The following is a 17,789-nucleotide window of genomic DNA, read 5'->3' as shown; positions in this document are numbered from 1 at the left end:
GTGAAATCAAGGACATATTGTTTCAAAAATTACTAAGAATTGAGTCGGTAAATCTGCCATTGTTATCATTGTAAATTGAATATGTGCTGTGCAAGAAAAGCTTGACAGGTGACTAAGGTCAAGCCTAAACCAAGGCTATGAAATGTTAGCTGACATTGTTTCAGATTAAATATCACAGAAGGCCCCTGGCTCCTTGCTGCACATCCTCACCCAGCAGGACAAAGATGCAGGCCAGGATGGCAATGAGTGCTCCTCTGCTGAGGCTTGCGGGCAGACTGTACGCCTCGGCGTTGCATGACATGACGTTGCCCTCCTGGTCGCAGCTGCACACGCGGATGGTCAGCGTGCTGGTGCTGGTCTGGACCGGCTGCTCGCCGTCAGAGATGAAGATGGGCAAGTAGAAGACGGTGTGGTCCTGCTGTGACCAGCCTCCGCGCCGCGTCAGGATCCACGCTGTGTTGTCTGGAAAGAGACAAAGAGGTCAGGGAAAGGTTGAGTTAGTGTACAGAGACAAGATGTTTGGAGTCTTTTGAGCTCAGATCGCTTATTCTGCAAAAGGTGACTTTTACAGATAACAGGGCAGGACATGTATATATTCAAGTTCACAAAAGGTAACTGTGAATGAGCACAGAGTTATGGGAGATGGGGGTGACTGGGAGAATTGAAGGTTTGTACAGCTGTGACGATGAATGGTTCTATATGCAAATAGTATTCAGTCCTAAATAATGTTAAGATCAGCCTTTAAAAACAACCATGTGTAATTACAGACAACAACAACATGACCTCACTGATAGCTACATCTGAATGAAATAAGCCACCTTCTTGCATATGAAACTACTTTTCCCATACCGTGAGTCAAACCCGGGCCACCTGGGTGAAAACCAGAAATCCTAACCACTAGACAATGTAGGATAAGTGTTTCACAAGCAATGTACTTTACCTTCTGACCCATCAATTAAGATTAGGATTAATTGGGTGCTGATATTCCAGAGCAAATCAGTTAAAGCCTTCAGAGGATTTAGCTACACTTATAAAGATAAAGTGATGATTAAAGATGCTATATGTGACATTTTAGCACCAATTACAGTACGGTATTTATATAGAGGTCAAATTACGATTAATTACTAGAGCTAGTTTATTCTGTGCTATGGGACAAGAATCTGTGGCAGCATAACGGGCGTCTGTGGCGTAGAGGTAGAGGGGGGTTATCCACCAATCAGAAGATGGGTGGTTCAATCCCCAGCATGTCGAAGTATCCTTAGGAAAGATGCTGAACCCCAAATTGCTCCCTGACCACCTGGGTAAAAACCAGGAATCCTAACCACTAGACCATATGGGACATACAATATTGCGTTTACATCACAAATGGTTTTATGGCACCGTACTTCAGATTTTGACCCATTGAGTCAGATTTGGAGGGAGTCTGCTGATTGACAAACTGGCAAAAGCTTTTAGAGTTTCTGGTGATGCTGACCATGACCCATGTCCCTCCTCTTTCTCTCCCTCTCTCCCCTCATTTCCTGTTAGCTTTCTGCTGTATCTTTTCTAGCAAAGAAAACAAATATCTGGTTCTTTGATTTAAAAAAAAAAATCAAAGATACAACACTGGATACATAAAAAACAGATTGGTTTAAATACAACACAGAAAGCACAAGAGAAAGATGCAAACAGACGCACATGTGAGTAGGGTTGTGTTTTCTAGAAATCTTCACATGAAGATGTAAATGGATTGATAAAGTATTTACTTACAATATATACAAAGATGAAACCACTGTTCTTATACAGGGAGTCGAACCCAGGCCACCTTGGTCCAAACCAAGGACCCTTACCATTAGCCCATATGTGATCTTGTCCTTATTGACACTGACTTTACATGCTAACCCAGTCAGATTTGGAGGCAATCTGGTGTATGGTTTAGGAGCTATTCTACCAGAACACATGGAGCTAAAGCTTTCAGAGTTTCTGGTGATGGAAGATGGTGGAGGGACTGGGCATTGCACCTCAGGCATCTGAAAACTGATGATCTTTTGATGCTACAAGGCAGTGCTATGATCATACAAGATGGATTTTATGTCCACCTTTAACCTAAATGGGTATCTATTACTGTACAGGCCATCTGGATCCTTGCAGTGCAGCTGGACAGTACAAATGCTTAATCTACCTTGGTTGTCTCTCAGGGTGAAGTTGGGGTTGTTGGCGGCCTCTGGAGCCAAGCTGTAGTAGAAGTGTTGTCCGCCCAGCGGCTCATCTGGATCCACCGCTGTCACAGTTTGGATCAGCTGGATTACATCAACAGACGCAGAGTTGGATCCCAGTGGAAGAAAGGCACTAATTCAAAATGTACTTAAGTATGACAAGTAACAGTACTTAATAGCCCTGTTCAGGGTGTTTCAGAGTGGACTGTTATCTGTTTTACTGATTATTTCATGTGTAAGCAGCATTTTAATGTTGTAGCTGGTTAAGGTGGAGTTAATTTTAATATATTGTTGGGAGCTTAATCGATAACAATGCATCATATTTTTGAAGATGATAATATATTTTGTATGTAAAATCATTCTCTCCAAAGTAACTAGTAGCTTTAGCGGTCAAATAAATGCAGTGGAGTAAAAGTTTTGTATTTTCCTCTGGACTTTGGTGGAGTAGAAGTATAAAGTAGCATAAAATACACCTCAAACTTTGTATTTAAGTATAGTACTTGAGTAATTGTACTTTTTTCCACCACTATGTCATTCTCCATGCTGTGATGCAATGTTTGTCATGTCAGACGTTTGGTGTCTCTGTACCTGCCCTGCTTTGGCATTTTCACACACATAAGCCTCCAAGTAGTGCGTCAGCGAGGGAGGATTATCGTTCACATCCAGGATCTTCACAGCCACTGACACACTCGCGATCTGTGTGGGGTTATCTGCAGGAACACACAAACACATACAGTAGATGCACAAATTGGTCAGAAGCTGTAAGATGCATTGATAGACTCTGATAAATGACTCTTTGAGGAGCCTGCTGAGTTCAGTCTGTGCGTCTCTTAATCTTCCCCTCATTTACAGCGAGCCTGCGGCACATTAGAGCTTCTTACGCTTAGATTACAATACTATTATTCTCCATTACCAATCAGCAATCTGCATATCTTAACCAGCTGTGTAATAGGCAATAGAAACACAATTAGTGGGTAGAAACTACTTTCTCAGGTTTCATCACATGATCAATCAATCAATGATGTGACTTTGCTCTGGAGGTCGAAGCTCCATGCGGCCCTGTGTTACTCGATATGTGTGTGTTTGAGGGTCAGAAAGAAGCACTTAAATTAATAGCCAGCTCGAGTGAAAGTGCTGTAACTTTGCTGACGTTTCACCAGTGAAGTGAAATTGGTGGTGTGTAAATCTATTTGAGTTAAAGTACAGTACGAAGCAGTTCAATTAAAACGTGAATATTGACTGAGTTGCTTAAACAAATGAGCGTTTTGTTCCAAATGATCTCCCACCAAGAGTGTGAAAAGGATGAGACCAGAGTTTTAACTGGGATGATTTAATAAAAGAAAGAAGAATTTAAAATTAAGTTTAGAGAGACATGATTTTTTCTCATAATTACGAGATAGTAAGTCATGTTTGCTGTAATATTTCAACTTAATGTCATAATATAATGTTTCATGTAAAATAAAAAAGAATTTCCCCCCAAAATAACAAGTTTATTCCCACATTTCTCAATCTAATTTCATAACGCAGTAAATGCAGTCCAAAGTGCTCTACGTTGTAATAAAACAATAAATAATAACACAAAAAGCTACTAAATCATGTTAAAAGCAAAATTAAAAGAGTAAACAGAGAGGAGTAACTTACTGGTAATGAGTGAATTATGTGAGTGAAAATAACTTTTACTTCATTTAATGTTGCTTATTTATTTCAGCAAATCAATCAGCTTAATTTTGTTCCAGCTAATTTTCCTCCTCCACACTGTTTCTGTCACTTTTCTCTCTCTCTCTCTCTCCATCCCTTCCTACCTGTGTCCTCTCTCGCCCTCTCCGTCACATCTTTAATGAGCCACCAAGGCAAAAGTGATTTAATTAATTAAATTACCATCTCCTTTTAGGTGTGTCTACCAAACAAAGAGACAGACAGACAAACAAAGCAGAGGGAGGGGGATGAAGGTGACTTTCGATGTCACCAGCTGTGTGCAGATCTGCAGGGCATCTCCTGCTCTACATTATGTAACTCTGCAGGAGTTGTTTTCCAAAATCACTGGTTCTGTATTTGTGCGTTTTTCTGGGCTTTTTTTCTCCACAAATCAAGTCACTTTTGTCTGTAACTTTAGTCCTTTAAGGCTAACTAAAATTAACAATATGTTTGCTAATCAGTATATGAGACGGTGTAGTCCCTCATTCGTCCAGGAGTGCTCTATCGTAGAAAAGGTTTCAGTCGTAGTCATCTGGACACTGTTTTCAGAATCAAGACATTTTTTCACAATTGAGAATGACTTCCGGATGGGAGCCGATAATCAGTATATGCAGTATATCCTTGGACTTGTGTACTTATTTGGTCCAAACTGTAATTAATAAATAGATCATTTAAGTCTAGATGAAAATTATGAAATTTACTATCTAGTGGGAATCAGTGCTAACAATAGAAAGCTAGCTTCCACTTACCTACTGGAAGCCAGTTTGCCTCGCAAATTCTGAATTCAAACTCAACAGCACAACTTCTTGTATCACTGTTCGCAGGATTTACAGGGCGATGCCGTGTTCCAGTCAGTAGCGCACCATGGAAGCTGACAGTGCGTCTGTTTCATACCTTATATGCTTTACTGTATGTTCTTACACAGAAAGTGAGAATTCAAATTTCAGTTCTACTTTAAAACCTTTCTTTCTTAAAAAAAAAAAGTGAAAAAACCTTTGAAATATCTTCATTGCACTGACATGAAATAAGGAAAAACACAGTTCTTAGGACTCAATTATAGACAGAAATTAGTTGATAAGGTGGAGATTTTGCATGAGAAAGCCTATGTGTGTGTGTGTGTGTGTGTGTGTGTGTGTGAGACGTACTCATCTCCATGGCGAGGATGGTGATGTTGTGCCAGCCGATCTCCTCTCGGTCCAGCGGACGCACCGTCATCAGCGACCCAGAAGTGATTTCGATGTAGAAGAACTTCTCGGGGTCACTGGACCTCTCGATGGAATACCTGGTGACAAGAAATGACACGTGCCGTGTGAAGTATCAGCGTTAAATGAAGTGCATCTTTGTGTGTTTTTGTAATCCTATCTGAGGGGGGAAGCGCACGCACATACACAATCCAGCATGTGCACCGTGTGTGTATCTGTGCGATAAGGCGTCAGGCTGGCAGCTTCTGAAGGCACAATAAGAAGAAGAGGCTCCAGATAAGGCTTAATCTGAGTATCTGCCTCCTCTGCCAAACTGACGCCGGGGATACACAGACCTGCAGTGTGCCGCCTTGGCTCGTCTCCTGCCACCGCGGGCCGTTTTCCAAAACACTCTTCTGAGAGCGACATGCAACAGCCAGAGATGCAGGAGGATGTAGAGCACATCCTCTTCCAGGCTGTGGAGCAGAAACCTGTTTATGTAACCATGAGGTGTCCTGTGTTCACACATGGACTGACCTCTCCTGTAGGTGCTTCACTCTGCTCTCACCTGGAAAAAAAGGTGTGTATGTCTGTCTCCATCAGTCCAAATCACTTCCAAGAGGAGGACAAGTGTTGAATTGATTAGGGAATAATCATCAAAAGTCTATTTATTGTTTCAAGTCATTTACCAAGTGAATGATGCCAGTCATGACCTGTGTCCTGCTTCTGAAATGTGAAGAATTGTCTTTATTTCAGTTCTTTGCATATCTTTGTCAATTGGGATGTTTTACTGTTTAGCACACCAAAGATACCACCTTTGTCTTCTGAGACTCCATGCAGTGGTTCTTCTTCATCTTGTTCTTCCTAAAAGTGGATGGACTTGCTAGCATTCTTCCTCTTCCCTGCCTTTGCTGGCATAAAACAGGGATCCACACATAGAAAAACAGCTCCATGGCGACAGGGAAACTGTAAGTGCCCAGAAGGTAAAATAAGAAGATTTTTTGTTTCATTTGCATATCTTTGTAAATTGTGATTCTTTTTTTACTGTTGTGTAGACAAAATTAGCAAAAATTAGTGCAGTCGTCGTGTTGCTTTCAGCCCAGTCACCTCAATGTTAAAATCCTACACACTGTGTATAACAAAAGTTGAATCCAGAATAAGAGAAGAGCACAGTGTCTCTTTCTAAACTTAAAAGTTGTGCTTTCTTAAGGATTTGATGATGTTGCAGTCAGTCCGAAATTCTAATACAAGAGCTTCTCAGTGGGCAGATCTCTTTTTTCTCATCACATATTTTGATGATATGATATGTTGCCGAATGTTTTTTTTTATCACTGTCTGTACTGTTTTTGAATTTGTTTTTTATCTTCAGCTGATTGCGATTTTTGAAAACTAATATATTTTTACGATGTTTTAGACTGAAGTTGTGCTAATTCAGTCTTTCATGCGAAATGTATAGGTTTTTGGTTATCTGGGTAGAATAGTCTTAGGCAGCATTAAAAGCTTCATGAAATACTGAAACTATGTATATTTTTTGGAGTTAGGGAAAGACTGCAACAAACTGAACTGCTTTCGACTAATGACATACAGAACTCACAATTAATCATTTAATAAAAGACGGATATTTGCAAATGATATATTAGAGTCACGTCAGCAGTAGTGTGTGTGTGTGTGTGTGTGTGTGTGTGTTCATGTCTGTAGGGTTGTTTGCAGTGTGTGTTTCGGACTGTGTGCTGACAGGGAACAGTCATGACTTGCACATCCACGGCTGGCAAGGCTCTCCCCGAAGGATCTCTTTTGATATCACTCCTGCACAGTCATGAGGAAGGGCTACTTTGTGTGTGTGTGTGTATGAATGTGTTGAGTGGCAGGTGAAAAGTGTGTGTGCGTGTGTGTGGGCCACGTGCTTGTGTGGGTTCAGCTATATCTGCCAGTCATGCTGCTGTCGGTAAAGGACAGAAAGATGTAAAATGGAAATGAGACACACAGAGAGACTGAAGGTCACCTGCTGCTTGTTATGTTATCTGATGTTGTTGTTGTTGCTGCTGCTGCTGCTGCAGTATCTGGCCTCAGCTCTTCACTGTCACCCTCAACTGATTCCTCAGCTATCTGCTGCTTGTGCTGGAACTCTCCTCATGCTCCAAACCGGCTTTTTGAAAATCTCTCAGTGATTCACCGTCAGAACACAGTGCCAGCTGTGGGGATTCAGGTTGGAGCTTTAGCTGCATCAGTGGCTGACAGCTCTGATTCCCGCTCTCTCCAGGAATCAGAGAGTTGGTTAATTGTCATCAGCGGAGCTCCTCAAGCATCAAAGAATTTAGAGCAGTGGTTCCTAACTTGGAGGTCGGGACTATGTAAGAATCTAAGGGGTCGAGAGATATTTAAGGTGGCAGAAAATCCTCATGATCGTGACATGTTATTTTAGATTTTGATCAATATACAGTATATTACAATGTTTTATGAAATTTTATGAAATTTCAATTTAGAAACCGATTATAGACAAACTAACTGGATGGGAATATCTGTTTTCAGGTAAACTAAATGCTAAACTAATGTTTAGCAGTTAATTAACATTATTAATGTGGCAAAAATGGGTGGACCGTCGCATTGCATTTATTTTCCACCATTATATTTAATCCTGGAGGTCTAACAAATGTGTCGAGTGCATTTACTTCCTTTTCCCTTTTTTTTTTTTTACACATTTGTTAATCCGATTTTTTAAGTATTTTAAATCTGGCATTGTTTACATCCATGTTTACTTGCTTATTATGTCTTCGTCTTCCCTGCCTTTGCTGGCACATTGCAGCGTATCTTTTCATGTTACCGCCACCTGTTGATCAGTAGAAGAGTGTGACACCATTACACGTCTGCACGTGCTTATAAACAAAACAGAGACCCACTCATAGAAAAACAGCTCAACAGCGCTACTAGAGGTCAAAAACTCCACAGGGAACCTTTAAATGTCCAACTTCCCTTCAAGAATTCCCACAATGGAACGAAAAATGTCCATCGCATGTGCCCTACTTTTTGCTAAAAATTCCAATGCAATGATTTGCTTTTCGATGGGTAAATTACAGTTATGTGACACTTTACCTGTCAGGGAAGGGGAAAATGATGATTGTTCATAAGTGTCTGAAATCTCAATTTTCTGCTCACTGTTCACTGTCTGGTTTTGTAGAGAATAGCAAATGAGTGAATGAAGAAGAAATTTCGGACGCAGCACTTGAGAGAAACTGCTGAGTGTCCATGCAGACAGAGGAGTTTAGCAGCAAACACACTCTCAACACACACACACACACACACACACAGCCACTGTGTCATCTACATCCATTTCCCGTGCACTACTTTTAGTCCTAATCGAGGTTGTAAAACGGACAGCTGGGACGGGATGCAGCCTGTGCCATGTGAAACACTCATTTACTGCCGCAGTCATTGATTCCTTCAGATGATTAATGGCCTAATTAAAGGCTTTATGTCTAATTAGTTTATGAGAGGTGCAGTCTGGACAGTAAACCCACCACGCAACATCTGTTCTGTTAGAGCACAAAACATACTCTCCTATAATTGAGTGAAGTGAAAGTCTTCAGCTCCTAGTCTCTGTGTGTTGACTAATTGCTGGATGTTGAAACTTGTCAGGGATGTTATTAACATTATTATGTTTGTCTTCCTCATCCTCACCTCCATCAGTATCAGCTGTCCCACTATGGAGCTCTCAAGCACACATGTTGATAAATAGTGCCTCAGTAATGTTGCTTTGCTAAAGAGCCTGCAGTCGTAGCCTGCTATGAGGAGTCATGTTGGGATGCTGCCCCCTGCTGGTGATCATGTAACATTACATCTACAGAGTTTGATCCCCACTTGGAGCAAGAAAACCCTGTCTGCCAACTCTTGGTAAATTGCTCTGGATTAATAAATTCAGCTACATCTACTGTTCTAATAACAGATAATTTGCTTTACTCACTCATGTTTTACTGGCATTACAGCCTTTCCCAGCATGCATTGGGAGAAATCCAGGAAAACACCCAGGTACTTAAAATGCTCTAATCCAACTAACTTGTATGTGTTTCCATGTATTAATTATGTTATTGGCAGTAATTGTATTTGGTTATTGAAGAGACATATTCTGCAATTAGCTATTATTATAATAAAATGTAATGACAGCAGCTAAGCAGCAACCAAACTCTTTTATTGTTTTATTGCATTTTTAATCGAAGGAGTTGTCAAATCCATATTTACTTTGTCATGTTTGTCACCTTGGTTTAATTTTCTGACAATTTATAGGTGCAGTAGCTCATGAATGCAACATTGTCAGGCAGCCAACTCATATATTGCAGTCTTATGCTGCATTTAAAAAATAACACAACATATATTTGCTGTGAGTTTACATAGATAAAGTAGAAGTAGGTTTCCATTATCATTTTTTTTGCCGTACCAAAATAAATAGAAAAATGTACTACAATCTACACAGCTGCTGTGCGTTGTGAAAAATGTTTAAAAACAGACTTTCAGTGGATGATCGCTACATTTTACTATTAAACTTTTGAATACAAATTTACATGATTTATACTTTTTTTAACAACTGACATGATTTGTGCTTTCGAGGTTACTTTCTTTGGGTATTTAGTGGCCTATTTGGACTATAAACTGTAGACTCACACAACTTGCAAATAACATGTACAGTATATATGTTTGTACTGAAACTAAATGTGAAATTTTGTTCAGACTCACAATTCTTAGAAAGCAACAGGACAGCAGGTTGAAAACTAGGAGTGAAGCTAGAAAAACCACATGACGCAATGGTGGTGTTGATTCGTTGTTTTCCTCACCTCACAGTGTTGTTGGCAGCATCAGGATCCCTCGCTGACACCGTCTTCACCACCGTCCCGATCTCAGTGTCCTCTGGCAGCTCGATGTAATACGCTGGCAAGTCAAACAGCGGGGGCTCGTCCACGTCCTCCACGCTCACGTGCACGATGGTGACGTCCTTGAAGGGCCCACGGTGGCGTAAGGCAGGGTCCAGGTGGGTGTTGGTGCCCTCCACTTTCAGAGTATAACTGGGCTTGCTCTCAAAGTTCAGTGGCTGGAGTGTGAACACGCATAAAGGCATTATACAGATGAATCCTTTCATGGAAACTGAACTCTTGCTGCACTTTGGCTGCAGCTTTAAACACAAGTTGAGTGTAGCAAATAAGTTATGCTCTTTGCAGTACGAATTGTCAGTTATAATTTCCTTCAAGAAACACTTGAATTTGTGCCAGTTTGATATTAAATAAAGAATCTCCCACAGTACTATACTGTCCATACAGTAGAAGTCAACATCGTGTCTCTCTACATTCTGGGTATATCAGGGGGGGTAACATGCCAGGACAAAGTGATGAAGTATGCTACTGCAGAAAGGTGAAGAGATCAAGACAGATGTTTCTTCATAAATAAATGAAAGCTAAAAGTATTGATTTTAGTGCCAAAATTACCAAAACACACTAAGAATCAAGAATGGGTTGCAGACAGCACTTTACAAGTTATGTAATGTTTGTACCTCTCATGGCAAAATTAAATTGCCTGATTTTCGGAGAGAGTTTTGTAACTTTCTCCCTATATGACAAAGGAGCCTTTTCGGGATTCATATCAGGGTCACAAATATCAAATAAGACTTGTTTTCTGATTAATATCAAGTCAGATAAGAGGAATGATTGGAAAGTATCTATATAATCTATTACCTTTAAGTTGTATAGTAAAAATATAGATTTATACATTCTTTATCAGGTTGCCTGTGTACCTTTTTCACCATGATAATGCCAAAAAGGTTGGTGGGGTCAGTGCTGATGTCAAAGGTGTCTCTTCCATCTCCATCAATGATGCTGTACTTCATCTCAGCGTTGACCCCAATGTCCCTGTCCTTTGCCCAGATACGACCCACCACTGAACCCACAGGAGCTGACTCTGGGACGCTCATCTGATACAGCCCTGAGGAAATAAATGAACAGAATGATCATCCGGTCACACCTTTTCTATCTGTTTTACCTTTTCATCCTCTAGAGGGAGCCAAACCTCTTCCGTCGTCTCTATGATTGTTCTCTCCTCTCAAAATTACATTTCAGACAGCTTAAAATAAATGGCTCCATAAAAGCCTCACAATAGGGTTATATACTGTCTCATGGGTCAGCCTCAATTTCATCTACCGTTTAACCTCAAAGAAGAGGTGACAGCTGCCCAATTTGTGGCACTCCCTGCAGTCCAAAGTGAAATGCCTGCACATTGTGCTTGACAGAGGGGAATCCCTGAAGCTCTTCACAACCAATCAAAGTTCTATCGAAGTGATGGCACTAATTGGTGGGGGACTAGTGATGGAAGTGGGCGGTGGCGGGTGTTTTCTTTGTCTAGTAGTGAAGCCACCCGTCGGCCAGGAAGAGATGACCACGGACAGCTAGACAACCCCTGACCTCAGGAAGATGGTAATGAGAGGAGCAGAAATGGGGAGAATCAAAGAGACAGCATGGTGCAACTGGTGACTGAGGGAGGGAGGAGGCCAAGGGGTAAATGGCCAGAGACTGGTGGCCAGAAGTGGATAGAGAGAGAAGGGCAGAGGGGCTAACAGCTTGGATGCTCGAGAGAAATGAGGTGGATAGAAGTGGAGCCACCCATACAAAACAGTAAACTCTCATGGTGTGTGTGTCACTTTGGATATAAGAGTTCACACATGGCTTACAAATGCAGGCCCACGTTTTATTGCATGCATGCCACACTACTACCCCACATGCAGACATTTGCAGCTGAAACACACTGCCAAGTCAAACCACAAGTATCAGCGTTGAAACAAAACAGCGCGTTGTTTTTTAAATTCAAGTGAACTTCAGGGTCATTTGAGGGTTTTGACTTGAGGTTTGTGGTGCGTCTCAGCCGCAAATGTCTGCATGTCGGGTGAGAGATTTAACAATGCAGTAAGCCCACGGTTCTGTACAATGTACAATACAGGCTTCACTCTACACTAATGATAAGTTGGAATGAAAACAAACTGCGACTGTGCAAAATTCCTTATCTATTTCATCCTTATATATAAAATTTTTTATTTTTCTTATAGGTTTTGGTGCAAAATGCAAATAAAAGAATCCATTACATAAAAGTAAAGCAGCTACTTTACAATCAGAACTTTATCTGCATAATACTGCATAAACTGAATAATAAAAAATATAAATATATGATAATATCCTCATGAAGACCAAACATCTTAAGACTTTAAGAGGCTTTTTTAAGACTGTAAACTAAATTATAATACAGCAGTTTTTACTTAATTGCATCCTCTGGAAAACTAGAACTCAAACAAAGTCATTTTTCATGTAAAAAGGGCAAACATTCAATGGTTCAAGTGAGGATTTTCTCTTTTCTCTCTTTTTTAAAAAAAAATCATTGTCAACTGAATATCTTTGGGTTTTGGACTGTTGGTCGGACAAAACAAGACATCTGAAGACACCACCTTGGGCTCTGGGAAACTGTGATTGATATTTTTCATCATTTTCTGGCATTTTATAGACACAATTAATTGATTAATCAACAAAATAATCATCAGATTATTCGATAATGAAAATAATCTTTAATCAATAATTAGTAACTTTTGGGAGTCATAACTGATAAGGTTGAGTTAATATTGAGATCCATTTTTAGCTCCATGATGCATATTGTCACATTTTTGTATTGTGATATATTATGCCATAATATAGTCTTACATCTCAGGCTGCACTGTTTCTCTACTGTTGACAGAAACAGATCAGAACTTTTGCTTCTTTTTCAGCTGTAAGAGCACAGGAGGGATTAGCGAAGGGGAGTAAAGTGAATCAGGAAAGAAACAAAAATGCGAGAATAATAAGACAGAGTGCAGTAAGGAGGAAGTGTTGTCCATCTCTTACTCTGGTCAAACATGGGTGGGTTGTCATTGATGTCACTGAGTGTGATGTTGACAGTGGTGGTACCAGCGAGCCCCCCCAGCTGACCGCCCATGTCCTTGGCCTGGATGACCACAGTGTAGTTTTCTCTGGTCTCCCGGTCCATATCTGCCAGGGACACACGGACTACGCCTGAGGGGTGAAACCAAGACAGAGAGAGTATGAGAGCAGTGCAAAGAAAGACACATGAGGTGAATTAAAGGTCAACAGGGAACTGGTGACACAGATTAAGGTCATGAGTCCAAGCAATGGTGTCCTGGAATGTCAACGCTCCCAATGGACCGGACAAGAGGCTGCATTAGTGATTTATAATTAAACTTGTCAGACTAATGTACTTTTTATGCAAAGATTTTGTTTAATCACAGTGTTTCTCGTTAAAGCTGTACTAGACAATATGGCTTAAACACAACTTCATTACTGGGTTGCAATAGAGAAAAAACATCTCATCCATCCTACTTGATACTGCATAGAGTCTACATTTTTTTCGTGGGATTATGTAATTATTTTCCCGCATGAAGCGACAAATCGAGACTTTAATACATCTCTTAAACAAGAACGGAAAGTGAGCCGCATTAACTAATGTTATGATGTGTTTTGCATCTCTGGCCTAGTCCCTTTAGTGTAAGATTTCCTAACCGTCATGTATTTTATCACGTAACATCCACTTGGCAGCCACCTTTGTCTAAAGAAAAGTACATTTGTTGCCCAACATACATGCTGCTCTACCACCTGAGCTATGGGCTACCCTGGTTTCCTTTTTCAGGATAAGGGATTGGAGGTTACTTGGTTAAAAAAGCTAGATTTCTGCAGGTAAAACCTCAGTTATGTATATCTAATTGAGTTACCATGGTGTTACGTGTGCATGTGTGCATGACAAAGACTTAAGAGGCAAAGTGTCATGTGGAGGTGGGTGTGGGTAGCTGTAAGCTGCAGAGGGAGAGGTGGGGGAGTTGCTCAGGTGAGCAGCATCAAGGAGAGATAATTGGCACAGCTGAACCCGGTTAACTAATTATTCTCTCCTTAAATACAGTAGCATGCTGGACACAAGGGGGAAGAGAAGGAGAGGCGGTTGGAGAGAGGACAGATGCAGAGAAAGAGCGTGTGGACAGAAAAGAAATAAAGAAAGAACATACACTGAAACCCTGGTCTCAGCGTGGTGTCTCAGGGCCAAGATGAAGTCACGGTAGCACAATTACGCTACATGTCACTGCTACAGCAGTGCGGAAAGGAAAAATCAATACTTGACGTGGTACATGCTTGCATCCCAAATAAGTAAATCCAAGCATTGACTAAAACTGACAACAAACTGAAGGATAGTAGCTACTGGTAAAATTCAGACGCATTTAAACTGTAAGAAAAATACTGTCGACTCTGTACACTAACCAGGTTATTGCATTGCATGTATCCTGCTTTCACCCTGGTACTCAACCTTCAAGAAGTTATTGTACAGACGCCGTCTGTATACTATTATCAACAGTGCATTATTTTCAGACATCCATACATAGACAGTTTTGCCAGATGCAGCAGAATGTAACCAAGGTCAAGTGATGTTTTGTGCTGAAGAGTAAGAAAGGCAGTGCATGTAACAGTGCTGAATTTTTGAGCTATATGTTTTAAAGTTTTACATCGTGTTCCCGCCAATAAAAGACTCAGTGCCGTGCTTATAGCTGATAGCTGTAGAGCCACTTGTGTTTCAGTGATGGATGAACCTACAGCAGCAGCAGTCTGAAGGGGTGCTGATGGCCAGCACAGCCTGAGAGGTTTGGCAACAGATTCCTGTGCTGACAAACAAGGAAATGAGGCAGCTGTGGTAAACAATGGCCAGTGACTCTCTGCTTTTAGGAAACTAATGGATTTTTGGAAGTGGTAGCTGGAGTTATGAATGCTGTTACCATGTGCTGCAATGTTGTAGTTCGTTATTAAAGCTTAAGGAGTTTTAGCTCCTCATTTACAAGCTTTGTATACTTTTATTACTGCCACCTTGCTTAATTATTTTTTTTATATATTACAACAAATGGCCAAAAGTATGTGGACACCTAAACATTACATCCATATGCGATTGTTCAACATCTCATTTGAAAACCATGGACATTAATCTGCTGCTATAACAGCCTCCACTCTGCTGGTGTCCACGTGATTTTTGTGATTTATTTAAAAGTCTTGCTCTGCAATTTCTCAAATATTAAAACATCACTGCATGTGGCTGTTTTGACTGATATTTGTCCTTTGTCATAAATTATTGGTCTTTTTCTTAGCTATCATCTTTTGTAACATCATGCAACTAGCTGGCTAGTTACATGATATAACAGCTGGCTGTTTCCCCCTTCTTTCAGTCTTCATGCTAAGCTAAACTAATTGCCTCCCGGGTTAGGGTTGCCACCTGTCCCGTACAATACGGCATCGTCCCGTATTGAAAAATAAAATGCACTGTCCGTTACTGAATCAATACGGGACGTTATTTGTCCCATATTTTCGTGCACTCCCTACTCTATTGCATACACTACGTTTTCACATGCGTGGAATGACATGAGAAATAATAAAACCAAAAGAGTTTGACAAGACATAGCAGAGAAGTATTAAGTCACTCAACGTCATCGTTGCCCTGATTACGGGGACTCGCTCATTTTTGAAAAAATGACTGCGAATGTCTCCAGCTCAAGTCTGTCTGTCAGTGGGAAAGAGTACAAGGTAAACTGTATTTTCTGTTGCCCGTGGTGGACTGTCCGACCTGAAGCAACATCCAGCAGAGGACTACCACTGTGCTTTACTCTTATTGACTCTTTACAGGTTGAGAGTAGCAGAGGAGTTTGAAATTGATGCATAAAAAGCACAAATTGGTGCATAAAAATTCACCAGAAAGCCAGAAATGAAGTGTCTGACCCCCAGACTCCCCCGCTTGATTTGTGTCCCCCGGGCATGGGGCCGCTGGCAAGGTGTCCATTTTTCCACATTGAAGGTGGCAACCCTACTCCCATGACATGAGACTGGTATCAATCTTCTCGTCTAACTCTCTTCAACAGAGAAGTCACACTTTGTGCTTAGCACATATTTTTCATATTGTTTTTGAGATACTGCATGTTGTAACAAAAGAGCACCATGTTTCAGACAAGTGTTCGGCAGTCTCATAGCAACAACAGGAGCCATGCTGCGCTTCCCACATTCAGAGCTGGTTGGTATACACAGGGGCTTAAAGTGTGGACTGCTAAAATCAGACTGTGGTGCAATTACAGTGTGATACAGTGTTAGAAGTTGGGGAATTAACAGCAGCTGTCAGCCGAGTTAGTAAATCCTGACTATCAGTGGTAGTTTGTCGACTTTATCAGGTCATCTAACATCATTCATACTTATTACAAATTCATATGGAGCTCATAAAATAGTGGCTGGTGAAGTCTGAAATCCATCAGATGCTCCATGTAATGGATAAAAATGCTGGTTTCTCTGGTTACAGACTGAGTGTTTTAGAGGGAGTTTTGCCGTCGTACCAGTCTTGGCGTCCACTGAGAAATAAGGCTGGCCCTCCAGGATGCTGTAGACCACACGAGCACTGTTGCCATACGTGGGGTCATCGGCATCTGTAGCGCTTAGCTGGATCACAGATGTTCCTGGGTAAACATAGAGGCAAAAGTGAGGAGGAGTGGGTAAAATGGGAATAAGAGGATGAGGTGCATGAAAGATCCCGGTCAGCCCGAGTTTTTCCATCCGTGGCTGAAGCAGCTCCAGACATTAACTATGCTTATTTACTTCAAAGTAACCACAAAAGTAGGTTTATGAATAGTGAATGAAGCAGATGGAGACGAGCCTGTAAGAACAAATGACAATGATGACTCTGCAGGGCTATTATGTACTATGCTATTCGCTCCCTTAAAAACAACAACCTCAAACATGCAACAGTTTAGTTTCTGTCTCCATCCAGCTGTCTGCCTTCATCTCCCCCTGCTCACCTATTTTGGACATTTCGGGTACTGATGCCTGGTAGGGCCCGTCCAGAAACCTCGGCTCGTTGTCGTTGATGTCCTGGATCTTTACAATGAACTCGGACTCTGGCTCCAGAGGCCTGTCTGTCAGGCGGTTGCGGGCCTGGGCGCGGAGGATGTACTGGGCCTTCACCTCCCGGTCCAGCCTCTGGATGGCGTGGATGTCCCCAGTGCTGTCGTCAATGGTGAAGGTGGTGCCCGCGCCCTCGCCCGTCAGAATGTACTTAATGGAGCCATCGCCTTTATCCATGTCTGAGTGGAGCTGTGGAGATGTTCAAATTAGATGTTTATAACTCAGTCAAAAAAGTGTTATTCCACAATGCATATTCCCAAAGAAAGATCCACTTTTTGTGTTATTTTGGAGAAATCTCAAGGGTTTTGGAAGTAACATGGGACAACTAAAAGCATTTCCAAATAGTTAAATCTGTGCCCAAACTGCGTGTGCCTCAGTAAAAAAAAAAAAAAATGCAAGGGGATCAGTCTCAAAAATCATGACAGCATATCCCAAATAAAACTACATCAACAAAGTGTAAGTGTAACAGTGGTCTCAAGTTGAAACCAACCAACAGGAATATAATAGAAATATGGTGCAGTCCAAAAGTATTAGAACAGTGACATGTTTCTGAGAACATTTAATTAGGTCACATCCCCTAATTTTAGAACAACGCAGCAGCACAGTGATCCTAAACATACAGACAAGACAACCAAAGGACTTTTTGGGGCCAAACAGTGGAAAGTTCTTGATCTGAATCCAATTGAAAATGTGTTAGTGGGGTTGGTCGAGGTTCAGGCCTGGTAGAGCATAATACC

At 41.2% G+C, this 17,789-nt stretch overlaps 1 protein-coding gene across 4 annotated transcripts in view; it reads right to left on the bottom strand.

The window, feature by feature from the left end:
- LOC122866885 (cadherin-20-like) overlaps nucleotides 1-17,789 on the bottom strand; it is a 77,829-nt gene that overhangs the window by 5,345 nt on the left and 54,695 nt on the right. For 3 of the 4 annotated variants that reach the window (XM_044177099.1, XM_044177100.1, XM_044177098.1), the window contains 9 exons: nucleotides 16,947-17,241; nucleotides 16,488-16,607; nucleotides 12,970-13,137; nucleotides 10,845-11,032; nucleotides 9,895-10,148; nucleotides 5,036-5,172; nucleotides 2,784-2,905; nucleotides 2,162-2,279; nucleotides 211-462 (listed from right to left, as the gene is read on the bottom strand). In XM_044177099.1, coding sequence (XP_044033034.1) covers nucleotides 211-462; nucleotides 2,162-2,279; nucleotides 2,784-2,905; nucleotides 5,036-5,172; nucleotides 9,895-10,148; nucleotides 10,845-11,032; nucleotides 12,970-13,137; nucleotides 16,488-16,607; nucleotides 16,947-17,241 — 1,654 coding nt within the window. Of the gene's footprint in view, nucleotides 1-210; nucleotides 463-2,161; nucleotides 2,280-2,783; nucleotides 2,906-5,035; nucleotides 5,173-5,427; nucleotides 5,717-9,894; nucleotides 10,149-10,844; nucleotides 11,033-12,969; nucleotides 13,138-16,487; nucleotides 16,608-16,946; nucleotides 17,242-17,789 lie in introns of those variants that run through there. The other variant, XM_044177101.1, reaches the window with a different exon arrangement.

Source organism: Siniperca chuatsi, linkage group LG19, assembly GCF_020085105.1.
Source record: "Siniperca chuatsi isolate FFG_IHB_CAS linkage group LG19, ASM2008510v1, whole genome shotgun sequence".
In the NCBI taxonomy this organism is placed as follows: domain Eukaryota; kingdom Metazoa; phylum Chordata; class Actinopteri; order Centrarchiformes; family Sinipercidae; genus Siniperca; species Siniperca chuatsi.
The sequence above is the reverse complement of the archived record's forward strand: the minus strand, read 5'-3'. Positions and strand labels throughout refer to the sequence as shown.